The 18218-nt window shown below is 40.7% G+C and overlaps 2 protein-coding genes across 8 annotated transcripts in view; one reads left to right on the top strand and one right to left on the bottom strand.

Annotated features, from left to right (window-relative positions):
* swap70a (switching B cell complex subunit SWAP70a) overlaps positions 1 to 18218 on the top strand; it is a 924354-nt gene that overhangs the window by 16407 nt on the left and 889729 nt on the right. The gene's annotated exons all lie outside the window — the stretch shown is intronic.
* Positions 1 to 18218, bottom strand: part of tead1b (TEA domain family member 1b) — a 41363-nt gene that overhangs the window by 5356 nt on the left and 17789 nt on the right. The window contains exons 3-10 of one of the 7 annotated variants that reach the window (XM_044029783.1): positions 7432 to 7496; positions 5561 to 5623; positions 5408 to 5470; positions 3568 to 3579; positions 2497 to 2628; positions 2178 to 2224; positions 2017 to 2078; positions 44 to 168 (exon numbers count right to left, since the gene is read on the bottom strand). In XM_044029783.1, the coding sequence (XP_043885718.1) occupies positions 44 to 168; positions 2017 to 2078; positions 2178 to 2224; positions 2497 to 2628; positions 3568 to 3579; positions 5408 to 5470; positions 5561 to 5623; positions 7432 to 7496 (569 nt within the window). Of the gene's footprint in view, positions 1 to 43; positions 169 to 2016; positions 2079 to 2177; positions 2225 to 2496; positions 2629 to 3567; positions 3580 to 5407; positions 5624 to 7431; positions 7497 to 18218 lie in introns of all 7 variants that reach the window. The other 6 variants (XM_044029780.1, XM_044029785.1, XM_044029784.1 and 3 more) reach the window with 6 other exon arrangements.

Below are 18218 nucleotides of genomic sequence, written 5' to 3'. Positions count from 1 at the left end.
ATCATGAGATTCCTCTCGTCAGAACAATTACTCCTCCTCTCACCGAGTCTTGGTCTCTCTGTTGCTCTAGGAAGGCGGAGAACTCCACCAGTCGGAGTTTGGACGTGCCGATGGAGCGGCCCTGCCACGCTGGTGCTGTGGGAGCTGGAGCCGCTGTGGACTCATAACCTGAAGTAACACCAGAATAAGATTCACTCAAGTGTTTTTGTCCTATTATAAAGTCTATATTGACTATATTGAGTTTGGAGTTAGTGGCTTCAGTGCTCAACGCTTCAAAGTCATATGCACAGCAAACGATGGACTGAAGGTCTAGTGTGTAACATATATTGGCAGCCATTGAATACACTACCAAGAAAATTTTGTGCATAGCTTTAGAAGAAGCCTTTTTTTTTTTTTATGTACTTCAGGCAGGGGCATTGCTTCATGGAGGCCAGCATGTTTCTATAAGAGCCTGAGTGAATGTGAGTTTCACACTTTGAACACAAAGGAAGCGAAACATCGTCTCGTGTAACACCACAACGTGCCTGGAACGGCGTCTGAATCTTACCAGTGATGTGAGTAACGGTGCTAATCTAATTAATTACTGTTTCAATCATGATAACGCTGTTACTGTTACTGCCAAATAATGTGGTGTGTTAGCTCATTGAAGCTAATAGACCAACTAGATTTCTAAACCCAGAGGCAGAGTTTTGATTTTTTTTACTCTTCTTCCTCGACAACCACATAAGTGATGATGATTGGCTGAGTCAAATTTTCTTGTAAGCCAATCAGAGGCAGAGTTGGGCGGGTGTTGTTGACACACACACAACGACACAACAACATGTTGAATGGCGAGCGCGGTTAGTCCTAAAGCAGCCTTCTTAAAGTGGAAGTATACTCATGACTTTTCCATAAAAAAATTAAATTAAATTAAAGGAAAGAATTTATACGTTAAATGCACATTATGCCCCGGACAAATGTGCTTCTCCACGTGAAATTAAACATCTTTCAGCGTCACGCGCTTCCACGACGTGAGTGGCCATTAACACGGAGGGAGACGACGACTGTGCCACACAATCAAAACAATTCCAGCTGGATTTTTCTGTCTCAGACTGAGCTTAAAAAACAGGTGTGTTAGACTCACGTCATCCCACAGCAACATTAACACAGTTTAGATCTGTTAGTAAGTTATTATTTCATTATAATATTCAGATTTAAATAAATAATTGAACATGCACATGAATTTTAAGTTCTGTTAAAGAGGCGATGGAGGTGGGGTCTTGAAAGTACTTGAAAGTAATGCAATAGTTACTTTCCCTTGTAACTAGTTACTTTTAAAAGTTGTAACTCAGTAACAAATTATAAAAGTAACTAATAACTGTAACTAATATTTCCAACACTGTTTCTCACACACTGAACCTTTACATATAGATGTTTATGTTTGTGATGTGTATGTGTGTTTTTATCCAAAGCATTAAATACAAAACATAATAATATTGCATGATGGGTAAGTTCTGTTTTCATGTTTTTGGTGAGTACTTTTCATTTCGACTTTGACACAAGAGTAAAATCAATCAATCGATGTAACTAAATCCTCGAGATGAGGTTTCATCTTATTTTGATGAGCAAGTTTTAAGAGAAATGAGACTTAATGTTGCGCGACAGGATTTTCTGCTGTTTCACGGATTTCTTTTTCATTAAGTTAAAGCAGCATCAGGAAAGAAAGTACATGACGAGTGATAAAAATATCCAGGACAATAAATAAACACGCGTGACCCCTCCCCTCTCCTCCTCCTCCTGCTCCTCCCTCCTGCTCGACTGTAGATAAAGTTGCTGTGGGTGAAAAGTACGAAGGTTCAAAGTATCAAAACCGACCTTTACAGTCAGTGCTTTCTCAACGCAGAAGCAAAGCAGAGAGATTATGTCGAGGAGAAGAAATCAAACACACAAGTGCCACTTGAATATCGTCAGATTTAAAAACTGCACATGTGTGTTTTTTTCATTTCAGTTATTTCTGTGAAGAAAGTGAATTCTTACTTGTGATGGCCGCTGTGACTGATGATGGCTGGGTTGGGTATTGTTGGGTAAAAGGTTTAATGCTGCAGCGCAGAGGGAAAAGAAACACACCACAACATTGAAATCACTGCTTTTTGTCAAACTTTTCTATTCTGACAAAGAACGGAAAACTTTACACTCACTCCTGCGACGATCCCGGCTGACCGGCGGAAATCATTCCCTGCCATAACTGGAGAATTAGACACGCGTATAAATAACCAACAACGGACAAATAACAGAGGAAATCCAATTGTGAGCAGCTGTAGCGACATGATGAAAACGGTTCTTAGCTGCGTGTTCAGTGGATATAGTTATCTTGACTACCACTCCCTTTTGATCATCTGCTTATCTGATAGGCATGGACGCTGTGGTGTGTAATGTGATTTAGACTGGAGGGGGTTGGTGTGTTTGGGTGAAGCTGGGCAGCACTGATCACAAACAGGGTGCCAGGGAAACTCTTACCCCGGCTCCAGGGAAGGCTGGGCGCGGGATGCCTGGCAGGCCCAGCTTGTTGTGAATGGCCGTGGCGGAGACGATCTGGGCCGAGGACATGGAGGCCATGCTCTGGAGGGCTTTGTCCTTCACGGCTTGGTCCTTTAACAGCAGTCACAAAAGGCTTTAGCGCTCACACACACACACACACACACACACACACAGGAGGGGGAGGTGGAGCGTGTTGCAGAGGCAGCAACAAGCAGATTCGAAACAAAACACACTGAATGCACCGCTGACCTCTCTCACAACAGTAAACAACGAGCAGGTTAAAAAGAAGATGCATCAGCATTGCTATGTAAGTGTGGGCTTTTTTTTTAAAGGAATGTGCCAAACAATTACCAGTGAATGAAATTCCAATAAACACAAAAGCTGGCCGTGATATGCACTTAACTGTTAGCTTGTTGACTAATTTAGAAACAGTGCAGAGATGTTCTTTCAAGTAAAACTGAAGGACACGGAGTAAATAGAGAGGTTTTATTATCATTTGTCATTTGTTAATGTGCATTAAAGGAAAAGTTCAACCATTTGCATTTCGCTTTGTATTACTGGAATAGGGCGAGTATTTTTGAAAGATTGTGCGTCCCATACTTTTTCGCGTTATGTGCCCACGAGTGACTCGTAGGGGGGGCGGGACCTCATTCCCAGAATGTAAACAGTGTCCGCCATCTTTGCTAACAGGACCACAGGGTGGAAACTGAGGTTTGGATTAGTTAATTCATTTTTCAAAAATTCTACCCTGAGTAATCGGTGACATATTCCTTTCACTAAGTTGTTTTGAGCTGGAAACCACTTGCAACATGTAGCAAAAACACACACAATACACATGATACACAGAAGCAAACCCATGCATTCTCACTAGTGACAGAAGCAGCACGCTGCACTATAATAGTATGTCAACACACACACACACACACACACACACACACCAGGCAGCAGCTATTGTGTCTCTATGGCAGAAGCACAAAATGCATAACTAGCAGCCAAAAGTGGAGGCAGGCTCTAATTAAAGCACACCACAAAGAGAAAATGATTACTTACCATGTTTGTAACCTAAATGCAAACAAACAGGGTTTTATTGTAAATCCACATTTTCAACATGTGCTCCAAACAACAGTCATCAAAAACATAATCATTCTACTTTAATTTCAGGGTCCAAGCTTCTTTACACGGCACAGCAAACACACACACACACACACATGGTGACATTTGTATTTACAAATGATCCTTGTTCTTTGTGGCGAGTGTCTCGCTCTTTATTCTCCTCCACAATGTGATCAGTGGTTTTCATTGAAGAGACAAAACAACAGAACAGTAACTTAATGACTGTCATTTCACTAAAATGCCACAGACAGGACCAGAAACAGCAGGTTTTCATTGATGCCCACTAGTTGTGCTCTCCTTTGCCACTGAACTCTAATTTGCTTTAAATGAGAAAAGACAGGGATTCATACAAAAGCTGTCTGTTTTTCTTCAGACTGCCGCCTGTGCCCCTGAAAGAGCAGGCATTCATGAGGCTGTCTGCCTGTCTGATTCAACACACACACACACAGATTACATTTGAGGACATTAGATATACTTAAATTTACTTCCCAGGGGCTCACATTAACCTTAACTGTTGCATGTGCATCCCTAATCTTTACAAACCCTTAACCAGTGACATAAAAAAAAATCATATTTTCCCTCCAAAAATATGTTTTAAAATATGTCCCCAAACTAATGGGAGGAGTTATTATTAAATTGTGTTGAACGTCAAAATCTCTCATCCCCAAGAAAAGAAAATATTATCCTTTGATATAGAAGCATTACTTGATAAAATATCCTAAATTACAGGTCAATAGTATTCAAGATTACTCCTTTCAAAGTGATTTTTTCCATTTGAATATGTCATTCCAGAAAAAAGCAAATTATGACAGATTCAGCGTGTGTTGAAATAGCACACAGGATTGCTCTGAGAGAATAATGACATCTGAACCGGGAGGAAGGGAAGCAACTCGCAGCCGCCGCATTGTTAGAGCCCGGAGTCGTTAACAGACAAGAAAGCAGAGAGGGCAGAAAACAGCCAGCTTTCACGGCCACTCTGTGCTCTGAATGCACAACACTGAGGAAAAGTTGGGGTTACATCGTAATCACCTCTTCATTCATTAAACACATGCTCCTTTTTATGAATTCTGCTCAGTAGAGTAGAGTATGCAAAGACTGTGCTCGGAGCTTCAGCTGCAGCCGACGCCTGCATGCTTCCTCACATGCACACGCATTTAACCGGAGCATAGAGAGAGTTCAATTACAGTAATAAGGTGCATATGTCTAGAACTAGACAAACTAGAACTGGAGCTTAAAAAATAATGACGTTTGAAAAGGTTGTTTTGAACTTTCACTAAACTGTTCCTGCATTTTAGTCTCGTTGCGTCTTAAAGTGAACATTGATGGAATCGCTCTGAACTCCCCGATGACAGTTTTCAGGTCAAATGTGTCAACAGTTATTGGAACGATGGAGCTCAGGGATGAACTGTAATGGATCTCGTTTTCATCTACTGCTGCTTCCACTGCGATGAACTACCAGCAACTTTGCCTGAGAGTGCTCACGATTCATCTCTTTATTGTTATTATAAATACTGTTGTCGTGTTTTTAATTGTGATAATGAACTAAATATCTCTCAAGCATTTTCAGTGATGGGATGAGCAGCCACACGTGAAGAAGAGACACAGAAAGACAGTGACAGCATGCCTGAGTGTGGGTCAGAGATGGTGAGTGGACGACAGTCAGGGGAAGTTCTGGGTTAAGAGGAATCAGAACACCAGGCATTCACTCTGTCACCACAGGAAACAGGAAGTCAAGACGCACAGCAACCAACAAGCCCAAAAGCAGAAAAGCGCATACCTTTAGCTTGGAATGAAACTCACGAGATTTCCTTCTGGCAAGAACCTGAATGTGACTAGACACCTGCGGGGTAGGGGAGGGGAGGAAAACAAAGGAAGAACCTGTAACCATGGCAATGAAAAGCCCCCGACAACTGGGCAAAGCCAGACGTACCTTAATGGCAGCTTGGATTTCTCGAACTTTCTTTCTTGCTAAGACCTGTATGTGACTAGACACCTCCATTAAAGAAAAAAAACAAAAGAGACAAAGGGAAAATAAAAAAGCAAGAAAACAAAAAAGTAGAAAGTGGATTACACATGATGTCTTTGTTTGTGGGAAAAAGAAGAAACACTTCAGGGAGATAAGGTGCATAACGGAAGCATGTCCCAACCACACACCCAGAGAACGGCCAATAAAGCGTTATGCTGTGTGTTGTCGTTATTTAAGTGAGCTGATTAAGGAGGATGCAGGCCCCTTTAGCACACATTAAGAGCACACAGATGTGATCTGCTGTGTGCTGAATGACAATCGGCTCGTCTCGTATTCTTATGGGAGCTGGACGAGGCATTTCACCAGCGCACACACACACACACACACACACACACACTTCAACATTGTTTTGTCCTCCCTGCAAAAAGACGCGTGACATTTTTCACGTCTGTCTGGCATTTTATCGACAACAACAAACATTTATCTGACCGGGAAAAATCATGGCTGCCTGCGATGTGTACAATTTAGTTGACTGTTGAAGCAACCCAAAACTCAAAATATGTTTATTGTTAAAACATGGCGGTCCAAAATGGCCGCCGCCTCTGCTCTAAATATAAAACGGCTCATACTTTACACCAGTGGTGTCAAACTGGCGGCCCCCAATCCATTACATGCCGCACACCACTTCATGTCTTTAAACACAATTTAATACTAAATATTTCTGCTATGAGTACAAAGTATTAAAAGTATTAAATGTATTGCTTTCAACATTACATTACAATATTATTTACATGTATATTATATATATATATACATATACGTATATGTATGTATATATATATATATATATATATATATATATATATATACATACATATATATATATATATATATATATATATATATATATATATATATATATATATATATATATATATATATATATACATATATATATACATATATATGTATATGTATATATATATATATATATATATACACAACTTTTAAACAATTTATTCATTATTTCATCTTCAATTTCAACCAAATGAAACCAATTTGGACTAAATTGTACACATTTAGACCTTCGAGCGTGTGTGATTTGGTGCAGCTGAAGGTAAACAAGTCGTTCATTCACAGTCACAGAGAGAAAACGTGGTTTTTCTGGTCCAGACTCATCAATTCACACACACATCGACTGTCTGGGAGTTTCCTGTTTGGAGAGAAGATCAGTCAGCTGTTACTGAAGCCCTTTATCAGGTCCATTAAATACCTGAATCAACAGGATTCTAATTATAATGATTACATATTGCACCTGTAAGGGAAGAGAGCTGTGAATCTGATTTATTTATTATTTAGATTTCATTTACCAGCCAAAGACAGCACAGCATCGATCAGAGATGTTACTCATCTACGAAGGCTTTGACCTTCGTATTATTAAAGGCTTCTGAAGGACGGAAATACACGACCTTCATGATGTACTCATAAGGAGCAATGTTTAGTTTCTTGTTCTACAAGTGACAACACAGATTATAGATTAGTTGTGTGCACAGAAACTGTTTCACTGTAGAAACAGAAAAACTGTAAAAGCTTTAAAAGTGGGAAACTGCTGTGATTCCAACGCATGTAGTGGATTTCAAACATTCTGAAAATGTTAACCCAGGGAATTCTCCTCATGCAGTTAGAGAAGAGGAGTCTGCTTTAGACGGCTTTGTTATTCTCTGTCTCGCTTTATTTCTCTCCTGCAGAAACAAAGGCAACATTCTGCACTCACACTCACATCTGACAGCGCTCTGACAGAGCATGCAACAGAGACGTCTTCTCTTTTGTCTAACCTGCTTCCGGGTCCTCGTCTTCCCGGTCCTGAGCTTGATGTATCTCGCTATCAGCTCATTTCGACCTGTGTGAACGAGAAAATGGGGACTGGTTAATTATAAAAGAACTACTGTATGAAGGCAGATGAGGACGTCATGGGATCGGTATCTGTGACTGTGGAGTGGGAATATTTAGTTATTGTCATGACTTCAGCTGCTGCTTCTGGTTTAAATGGTTTATGGATCAAAAAAGCGACACAAAAATCTGTCGCCATGTTTTAAAAACTGTCTTTTTTGACTCTCTAAAATTGTTAAATTAAATGAATAAATCATTTAAAGTTTAGAGTTGAAATTTAAATTTAAATGCAAACTATAGGCTCTGTAATCTTGTACGTCTACATCTTCTAAACAAACCAGATCCCATTTCCTCATGAAAAAAAATGTGACATTAGCATGAAAAAAAAAAAGAAGAATCTAGCAGCAGCGGCAGCAGCCTTTCAAATTAATCTAATTCAATCTCATTCTCTTCAAAGCCTGATGCTTTGAAAGGAAACAGACCTGGCTGTTCATACTATTACAGAAAATAATGGCAGCTGAATATATTGGGTTTGAAACAGTATGGCTCTGACTAAATTATAATTAAAGCATAGCTTTGTAGAGATTTCCAATTAACAACAGCTCCAAACATTCTTCTGCCCTCAGCTCTGCTCTAATTGCTGCAGCAATGCACATGACCCCAGCTTAGCCCTTTCATATGGTAATAACGCGCTGCAAACCAAAAACTATTACACAAATTATAGGTAAGGAGGCACTCTAATTATGAGTCCAGCTGTAGCCAACCAGTGCCACGGTGCTGCTCTACTCCGCCATGAGATGCATCAAAGTCTCCATGTAATCAAACATTTTTCTACATTCACCTCATGATCAATTAACGGTCTCACTTTTATCAGGACTCAATGGGACAATGACGCACATGCTAAAAAACCTGCATCTCTGGCATTCACGGGGGTGGAATTTGGCACAGAGGTTTAAAAGAAGAACACAGAACTGTAGTAAGCAACGCAGCACAGGTCCTCATCTGGCTGGGCATAAGCAGCATTCTTCTGTATGGCTCAAGAGCTACAGAGAACCAAGCAGCATATTCAATATTTCATGTGCTTTCACTAGTACGGCCCATAAAACATCAGTAAATATTCAATGACAGCGTCCCTGTGTGCATCACACCTGAAACTCCTCAGGAAAATGTTTACTGGCAGTAAAATAAAATCAAGTGCTTTCCTAGTGCAACCAGCAAAGACGCCTTGATGCAAATAATGCATTCAAGGAACATTGTAAATTTCCACACCTCTTCAGTCCACTCAACAATCGACGCACAACCAATTAGGCAGTCATTCGGTCATTGGAGAACTACGGAATGTCATGACACTGAGCGCCTTGCGTTCAATTCTGATGTTTTTGGTTTGCGGTTAAAATATGAAAAAATTATGGCCTTTAAAAACCCGCTACATGATTTTAAACAAAGACGAACGTGGTTAAATCTTAGCTTTCATCAAAGCTGTTAAATAAAAGTGTTGCAGCCGTGAGCAGCAGGTGAGATCTTGTTAACTGCACCTGTCTGGACGCACGCCGCAAGTACACCTACATACACATTATTGTTCCGTCACTAACTGGAGACGTTTGTTGAAGGTTGACGACCACAAAAATACACTGAATACTGAGGCGAGGCCAACCGGAGTGAACCCGGTCACATGAGCAGCCTACGATATCCAGCGCACCTGCCGTGTAAACTTTAGCAGCTGTAGTAGGGGGCCGGCACTATTTTCAATAATTCACACACTGGAAACATGACATGACAATACAGGCATTCATGCAAACTCCTGATTCGTAGATCAAAGCCACACAAATGGCGAGCTGAAAGCTTGCTCACTGTTGAATAATTCATTCTTTTCACCAGGATGGAAAAAAGCTCAGTGGGCTCTGGCCCGCCTGCATTCTCTTTTTCTTTTTCCCTCTCTTCTTACCTGAGTTGACGCTGCAAAACCACAATTGCTGTATACACAATTCTACTTTTTTCACCTGAGGTAAGGAGTAAATACACAAATGATTATGGCAGACAACTTTTGTCTTTGTGTTTTTTATGTTTTTACTTACTTTACAATAAAAATACAGTTTATGTAATTAAGATATTATTGAAATATTCTTCCCAAACGCAGCAACTATGAGAAAACCTGATTAGAAACCATTTTTAAATACTTTAATTTGCACTTTCCACTCAGTTCAGAGGTTTACTGTGTCTCCTGTGTGGTATTTGCACATGAACTTCACATAAATTCTTTTTAAAATTCCAGTTTAGCAAAGATTTACACCAAAATTAGCAGGTACACCAAACACTCAAAATGTGATTCATCCATTTTCCTTTGTCAGAGAAATTTGTCTCATTTTTTTTCCATTTCTCCTCCAGTGAGTCGTGTTTGATGTCAACATACAACACACAATGGAACACACAAGTACTATGGAGAGCATGTGATTACACTTTTATACCTTTAATGTTAGTCTCTCTTTCAAAACCCAACAGCAAATGAACGGTTGTTGGTTTAAACCGCTGCTGCAGACTCTACAACTAAACTGCCAGGAGAAAACATAGCAGATGACAAAACGGCTGCATTTTCGCTTAAATCTGTACTTTTATGTCACCGTTCTGAAACACTTTAACTACATTTGACCTTATCATATGACTCATTTCTGCAATTTGTCCAACGCCTTAAAGACGACTGTTTCAGGGTCAGAACTTTAATAGAATCGTCCGTGAGTCCTGGCTGCTGTTTGTCTCCATCACTTATCCATTAAAGTTCCTTCTTTGTCTGAAAGGTTTTCTTTTGTGAAAGATCAAAGCGGCTAAAACTGAGTCAGGCCCTGAGGGTTAAACAAAGTCCTGCAGATGTAGCAAAGCTGAGGGCTAAGAATATTAACTCTTTATGGGGTGTTCTTGTCACTCAGAGCAGCAGGGAGGGGATTAAATGTTTTTAGTGTGACCCCCCAGAGCAGATTTGTTGCTGCTCAGCAGCTGGAGGAGCCCTTTCCACCTGGCCAGAGGAAACTCTCCTCTGAATTTTAATGAGCTTGGAGGATCTGCGATGTATGAATGGCACTCCAGCAGCTTTCTCCAGACCATCCGCAAGCAGCTGATTCCTCATTCAGTCAGAAATTCAATTTGGCCATCAGCATCCTCTCTGGAACTCCTCTGTCGTGAATAACAATGGAGTGTATTGTCACAGACGACTGTGGACCAACATCAGGAGAACCGCCAGGGCATGTGAGCAGAAGGATTTGGGCCAGATTTTTATCCTTAGGAAAACCAAAAAGCAGAAAAACTGGACTCTCACCTTATGTCTAAGGCAGGGGTGTCAAACTCATTTTTGTTCAGGGGCCACATACAGCACAATTTCATCTCAAGTGGGCCGGACCAGTAACAATAGTGACCAACAAGAACTCCTTTGTTTTTTCTCCTTTGTTTTACATTTAATGAAGGATATTTTAACAAAACATGACATTTCTTGAGAAATATAAGTGCAATTGCATCAATATCATGCCTAAATTTACTATTTGCACATCACACTGGATCTATAAAGGCACAAACATTTAGTCACAGGTATCTGGAAGTGAAAAATATTGCATTTGACATTACGTTTAGATCGTAATTGTAGTGTGACATTTTAACAAATTCATCCTGTGGGCCAGATTGGACCCTCTGGCAGGCCGGTTCTGGCCCACGGGCCATATGTTTGACACCCCCGGTCTAAGGTATATATATATATATATACATATATATGTATATATATACATACATATATATATATATATATATATATATATATATATATACATATATATACATATATATACATATATATATATACATATATATATATATATATATACATATATGTATGTATGTATGTAAGAAGAGCGAACATTAACCAGTGAAGCAGCGGCTGTGAGGGGGCAAGCAGGGAGAGCGTACAGCTCCGTGAGCACCGAGCTCAAATACCACACCCGGAAATAACCGTCCACACGCTCCTACAGGAGCATGAACTCCAGGTCTACGACATCACAAATCAACGACTTTGGTTAGACCTGGCTCAAACTTTCCACGTCTGGGTTAGGGTTAGTGTTGCACATACTGACTGTGACTGTGCAACACTTTCCAGTCCAGTTGGTGGCCTGCTGCAGTTTTGGTCAAAAGAGACAACAAAGAAGACACTAGAACTGTCAATTTTCCTCTATAACCCCATACTAATTCCATTTGTTATTAGGGCCCGAGCCACGAATGGCAGGGGCCGAAACGTCTCCTGGCACAAATTTGCGCAAGGATATTATTATTATTGTTCTATCCGTGGCTTTCCGGTCATTTTTGAGGTCGTTAACTTGCATAAAAATCTCAGGTCTGGTGGAAATGCAATATTGGCATAGTTCCCTGAACCCGAAACTTGGTGGAAATATGAAGACGACCAAGACGAACTAAAAAGTCGACCGTAACCATGGTCTCAACTCAACAGGAAGTCGGCCTTTTTGAATTTTGGTGTCCATTTTGGCGATTTGCATCCTACGTAAATGAGTTACACACAGGTGAAAAGTTGTTGATTTAAAAGTGAGGTCAGGGAACTGCTGCACTCGCCTAAAGACTGCGTTTTAATATTCAAATTATATTTGAAAGTTTTAGTTAAATATCATGTGGTTGTTGCATGGGACACTGGCGGCGTGCAGGTGCCTCTCGACGGCGTTAATCAAATCCGCCGCATCGTCCACTCACATCTGGCAACATGTCGGGGCTTCCGTCGCCACATTTTAACACGAACAGTAATTACAGCAATGGAAAATTATATTTATTTGATTTATATTCGACTCCTGAAATTCATTCCCTAGAAGACACTGACCTTGGAAACATGCATGTGGTTATGAACGGAGGTCCGCTGGTACCCTCACATGTAATAACTCTGAGGACACACAACAGCGGGCGAACTCCGCGGGGAGAAACCGCTACAACGAGAATGGAATGTGAGATTGAGTACACAAACTGTAAACTGTACATCAGAAGTGACACGGGCTGTCAGTAAGTGTGAGCAGACCCACGGGCATGAACGCACACGCAGAGATGTGATACAAGACAGTGGAATGCAGTCCCTGAGGTTAGCAACTGTTTCTCCTGATTAAGTGATTCATCAAAGAAAAATTTCATTCACTTTCATTCATTTCAAGTTTGAATTTGGATGTTTTGTTTGTTGCTATATGAGACACCGGGAGAACCAAGCGTCCAAGCGTATATATATATATATATATATATATATATACACAATAGCTACATGTTACATTAAAGCCACCGAAAAAACAAAAAAAGAATCTTTCCCTTTTTCCAGCGTCGTCTTTTCTGCTTCACTACGAAGTGAAAGAAGAGTGCAATCATCGTCTGTGCTGATAGACGTGTGATTCACATTAATACACTCCACATCTGTTACAGCTTCACCAGAGTCGGCTGAAGTATCAGGCCTATTAGAGCCACTTTCTTTTTGGGAAAGTGATTCCCTCCATCACAGTGTTGCTGTGAGCAGCTTGGCGGTAAAACACACAGGTACAAGCACAGGAGACAATCATGGTGGAGTGGAGTGAGAGACGAGTCTCTTACACAAGCACAACAACGTTTTAGCTTCATATTTGATTCTGCTGTCTTGGAAATCTTCTCACTGAGGACAGTGGCGTCTCCTGGTATTTTAAACCCTGCATGAAAACAGTGAAGTGAAGACAAACTGACGTCCAAACCCGGGACTGATGAAGACAGTCCATGAGAACTCTGAAAGAAATCACTTCACCAACAATATGATGTTGTAAAACCAATACAGTTCCTTCTCTACTTCACTCCTGACTAAACCAGCGCTGCATCTTTGCTGCCATGACGACACAGAACCTTTAAGCATCTCTGTAGCACCGACACATTAAAACTTTTAACTTGCATCCTTTGAGCAGCAAGAACAATTCTTTATGGCTCGGCATTGTTTTTCCTTTTCCTCTTTAAAAGCATCCATTTCCTGTAACAACACTTTTTTCCAAATGCAGGCACGACCACAGTCACATCTGGCCCAGCACTCTGCCATGAGACAGAGCTCGGCCTGGCCAAGAATCAGCCGGCAGTTTGCCTGCGTGTGTGTGTGTGTGTGTGTGTGTGTGTTCAGCTCTGTGTCTGCACACCTGTGACGCTGCCCGACACATTATAGGACAGATCTATCATTAACCCATCAACTTGATTTGATTTACAAAGCTCACGCTGCAGTCGGCCGCACTGAGAAGCAGAAATGTCAAACATTGTATGGCTGCAGACATTCTGTCTTCCTGCGATGTTTTATAGAGTAAGTCAGTGACACGCAGTCAGGGGAGGCGAGTAAAATACTAACAATGATAAAAAATAAATCAATTTGTCTACTATACTGTTCTATAAATCAGTTTTCAACATTTCTTTGGTCAAAATCGCTGAATTTACGTATTTCCTGTTCAAATTAAAGCAGGCAGGTGGCACATGCCCATCGCTGCCTCGCTTTATATTGGCAATACACATGTACTACACGGTCCGTCTCATGTATTTAATGAACGTGTGGGAAAGTATCGCACTGGTAGGGGGCAGTGCTGAGCAACCATAGGCAAAATGACTAACAGGTGCACGTCAACAGAGCGACGGAGATATTCTTGGAGATGAATTAAGCGCATGGACTTACAACATATATACATAAGACATACACGATTTAAAATTTTTATTTAAAAAAAAGAGATCAGCCAAAAAAAACATTTAAATTAAAAATAATAATCAAATTTGACCTTATGTTAATAAAAATTATTTAGTTGTTCTTGCTATCATATTGTTGAACAGTATGGAATAGATTAAAGCATAATTAAAAGCTTTTAAAACAACTAAATGTTTCAATTAATTAACAAAATTGAAATATAAGCTTGTCACTGGACTTAGTAATTAATCAAGACACATGAATGACATTCATTTATGAAAAAGTAAATACATCCAGACCTCGAATACAAAACTAAAATCTAACATGCTGCTTAAACAATCATCAAGTCCTCCCATTAATGACGATAAATATCCTAATATCTTCTTGTTGGAGCATCTAAAATGTGACGATGTGAATTTTACACGGGGTTAACACACAGGTGTGTGTAGAGCCAACGACGGCCCGAGCTCAAGGGTCTCAGGCAGAGATTAGCATCACAATACACCACACAGACATAAACAAAGCCAGGGAAGGAAACCTTTTTTTCTTGCAATATCAATGGGGAAAAGTCACTCCGTGCCAAGTGAAGAAGAAGCAATGCCGTTCATGTCCGTTTAGCGCTGTTGTAGCGACAACAGTTACACGAGTCACAACAATAAAATAAATGTTAACGAGAGAAAGCACTCCGAGAGCACAAACCCCCACAGAGGCCCCGCTCATTTCTCCACAGTGTCAAACAACGACTGCTGACGCACCGATCGTCGAGAAAATTACGAGATTTCAGCCTTCATCCATTCAAATACATCCTAAACACAACATTAATGTGTCGTTCATAACATCCCACTCCAGGCCACCTGCTGCTTGTTAGCGGTGCGTTCACTTCCTGTATTGTTTGGGTCCACCACACACACACACACACACGCATGGAAATCTGTCAAGGCCAAACGCTGCATGTGCAACGGTATGATGATCCCAAACACTGACGCCATTCTCTGACACACAATGGACACACAATCTCCGCCTCAGCCAACACACACACACAAAACAGAGCAACACCAGCAGGTTAAAATGTTAATCTCCTTGATAAAGTTGCTCAGTACTGACGTGCCATGTGTACTTTACGTTAACATTTCTATGTGAGATGTTCATACGTTCTATTTTTGAGTTTTAAAATAGTCGGAAATCTCACATTTGGTCTTTGATTCAGCGCTGATTCACTATCATTTACATAAAGCCGTCCTTTCACTGTGTCATTACGTTCACGCTGGCTCTTTCACCGCCGGCCTTACACTGAGATGCGTGTTCCTTCCACATCCGCAGGAAACAGCTCTATCAATTTTTCACTTAGACGAGAACGACGGGGACAGAAAAGAGAGAACGAAAGAAAGAAAAGAAAGAAACACCTTCAATTAAGTGCAACTCATTTATTTATAAGCCTGAGAATTTCTCCACCAGAGACGGACGCAGCCGAGACAATGAGCGTCTTTTCTGTTCTGTGTGAGCCTACTTAGATAATGTGGGATTATCAAGCACGTCGCTGCTTCATTAAGATGAAAGAACTGCCTGTGATTTCATTCTTTATCATACACTGTGTGTGTGTTTATTCACATCCAAGACCCGTATCCTTGAGTCTATTTATCTGAGAGCAGAAGTACATCCTTCTTGTGATTAGAGACTTATATATGTTTATATTAGTGCTGTCATTATGACATTAATGTCATAGTTAACTCGGGATTAATCACACATTTGTAAATGTTTTTCTAAATATTTTTTCTCATTTTAATGCTCAAATCAACATAGAAAAGAACATCGGCTTGCTTTGTGCTAATGTTTTTTTTATCGAGACAACATCTCTGTCATCCTGCATATTTGGAGTTATTCCTCTTACAGCGAGAGCTGCACAATAATAAAAGTGTGTGTGAATAAAGTTCTACTCTTCAAAACAGGCAGAGTCCCGTGGTTTAATGTGTTGTTGCCGTGACGAGCTAATCCGAGCTAAAGGAGCTAGCGGTCTTCGGTGGTCTCCTTACCACGGTTCACTACTTGATGTATATAAATATATATATATATATATATATATATATATATATATATATAGATAGATATAGATATATATGTATATATATATATAGATATATATATATACACACATATATACATGTATATATCTATATATATATATATAGATATATACATACACACATTATGTTGTATATACGATTAAGTGGAGTAAATGCAGCTCTGGAAACACACATTAATTAATGACTGCAAGAACCACTTGGGGTTTAGAAAATCCAGTCCCTGTAAAATTAAGTTGGCCATATAATGCAGTGTGAAACTGTAATTAACTGCTCTTTAAAAATCCATTTTCTCCCGTGGACATCTAAAGAAATCAATATTTAACTTTAAATGACCTTATTGAGCTGGATAAAAGGCTTTATCGTGGGGGGTGCTGGGTCAGGAGCAGTTGAGCTAATGTGTTAGTTGAACAGTGGGGGATTAAAGGTGAGGTGTTCTCTCAAAATCTTACAAGACATCACAAAGCAGCAGGTCACTAACCTGAGCCTTCCTGGAGACACTGAGAGGATTACGGCAGCCAACCTCTGCTGAACCGCGCCTGTGTTCAGACGGGGCTGAGGAGGCAGAGACAGCCTCTTTATCACTCAGCAGGTCCAGCCCATTCCATTTCCTCTCTCCCCACTCTCGCTCCAACAACAAGGCCAGAGCAGAAACCTGTTAGTCCCAACTCTGTGCGATGTACTCACCGGGGACCAATTTGCAGAGCCAACACTTGTCTGAATCACTCTATCAATTAGAAGCCACCGTGTTTATCATCACATACATTATTGCAGAGGCTGGCTCGGTCATCGCGCGGAGGCGTGTCTCTCAGGAGAGGGGAGCAGACGAAGCGAACGACCAGGGGAGTGAAGCCACAGTTGGACGGGCTGTTGGATTAATCCGAAACGACGGCTGTAATTACGAGTCTCCCGAGGAACCGGCTGTGTGGCGGGTCCAATGTGTGAACATTGTCGCAAGCAGTCGGGGAAAGTGCACGTGCATGTGCACAACAAAGTAGTCAAATCAATATTTTCAATCTCTCAGGATCAATCCAGCGTCTGAGCACAAAAGGAGGAAAACGTGTAAATGAGAAGTCAAACTTCACGCTGACGTGTGACGAGCTCTCCACTCATTCTTTTGTAATTATGAGCTCAACGCTCGTAAAGTTATTAATCAATCCAAGTTTTTTTGAAGTAAGGCGGGATCCTGAAAGGTTAATGGAGATAAACAGGAGAGTCATACATATGCACTAACTATTAGATCACAAGGATAACGATAGGAATAATTGCGTGTGTAGCATATTAAGGTCAGACCATAATAGAGCGTTGAGCATAATCATTTTACGTCTACAGTCGTCCTTTGTTTCCCATGACGCGGCTCAGTATTCAGAGAGCTTTTTTCTTTCTCAACAACAACACAGAAAGAAGCCGACAGCGTGTTTTAGCACTAGAGTGAAGTCCCTGTGTTCAGGATGAGAGAAAAACACTGGCATTCAGATTCCATTCATATGCTGATTACACAAAATGGTCCCATCAGTGTCCGATGAGCTCGTCAGAAGAAAAGTGTTTCATCAATGGAATATGATGTAATCAACACAGGACGGGTGATTTTTGGCTCGAAAGGGAGCCAGAAAAGTGACGCTGCGTCTTTAAGGAGCCGAGAGTCTCGCTGTGTTTCGGTCAAACAAAAGCAGCCAATTGGGAGCGTGCAACCTGAAACCAGAAGCCTGGCTCAGAGGGCCTGACACGGAGACACACCTCTTTACTCTCCTGATTCAGGCAGGCGAGCAGGGAACCACAGCCCTGCTGTCAAACCACTCTGTGCAAAGACTTTCACACAGTCTGGAAATCAGTTTGTCCATTCTGTGTCCACTGAAGGTGTGGAAATGCAAGCAAGAAGAGTCAAAAAAACAAAGAAAATGCAGTGCAGTGTGACAGTGAATATTAATTCAATAACTGTGCAACCTGAAGCATTCTTTAGAAA

The sequence above is a fragment of the Solea senegalensis genome, linkage group LG7, assembly GCF_019176455.1.
Source record: "Solea senegalensis isolate Sse05_10M linkage group LG7, IFAPA_SoseM_1, whole genome shotgun sequence".
In the NCBI taxonomy this organism is placed as follows: Eukaryota; Metazoa; Chordata; class Actinopteri; order Pleuronectiformes; family Soleidae; genus Solea; species Solea senegalensis.
The sequence above is the reverse complement of the archived record's forward strand: the minus strand, read 5'-3'. Positions and strand labels throughout refer to the sequence as shown.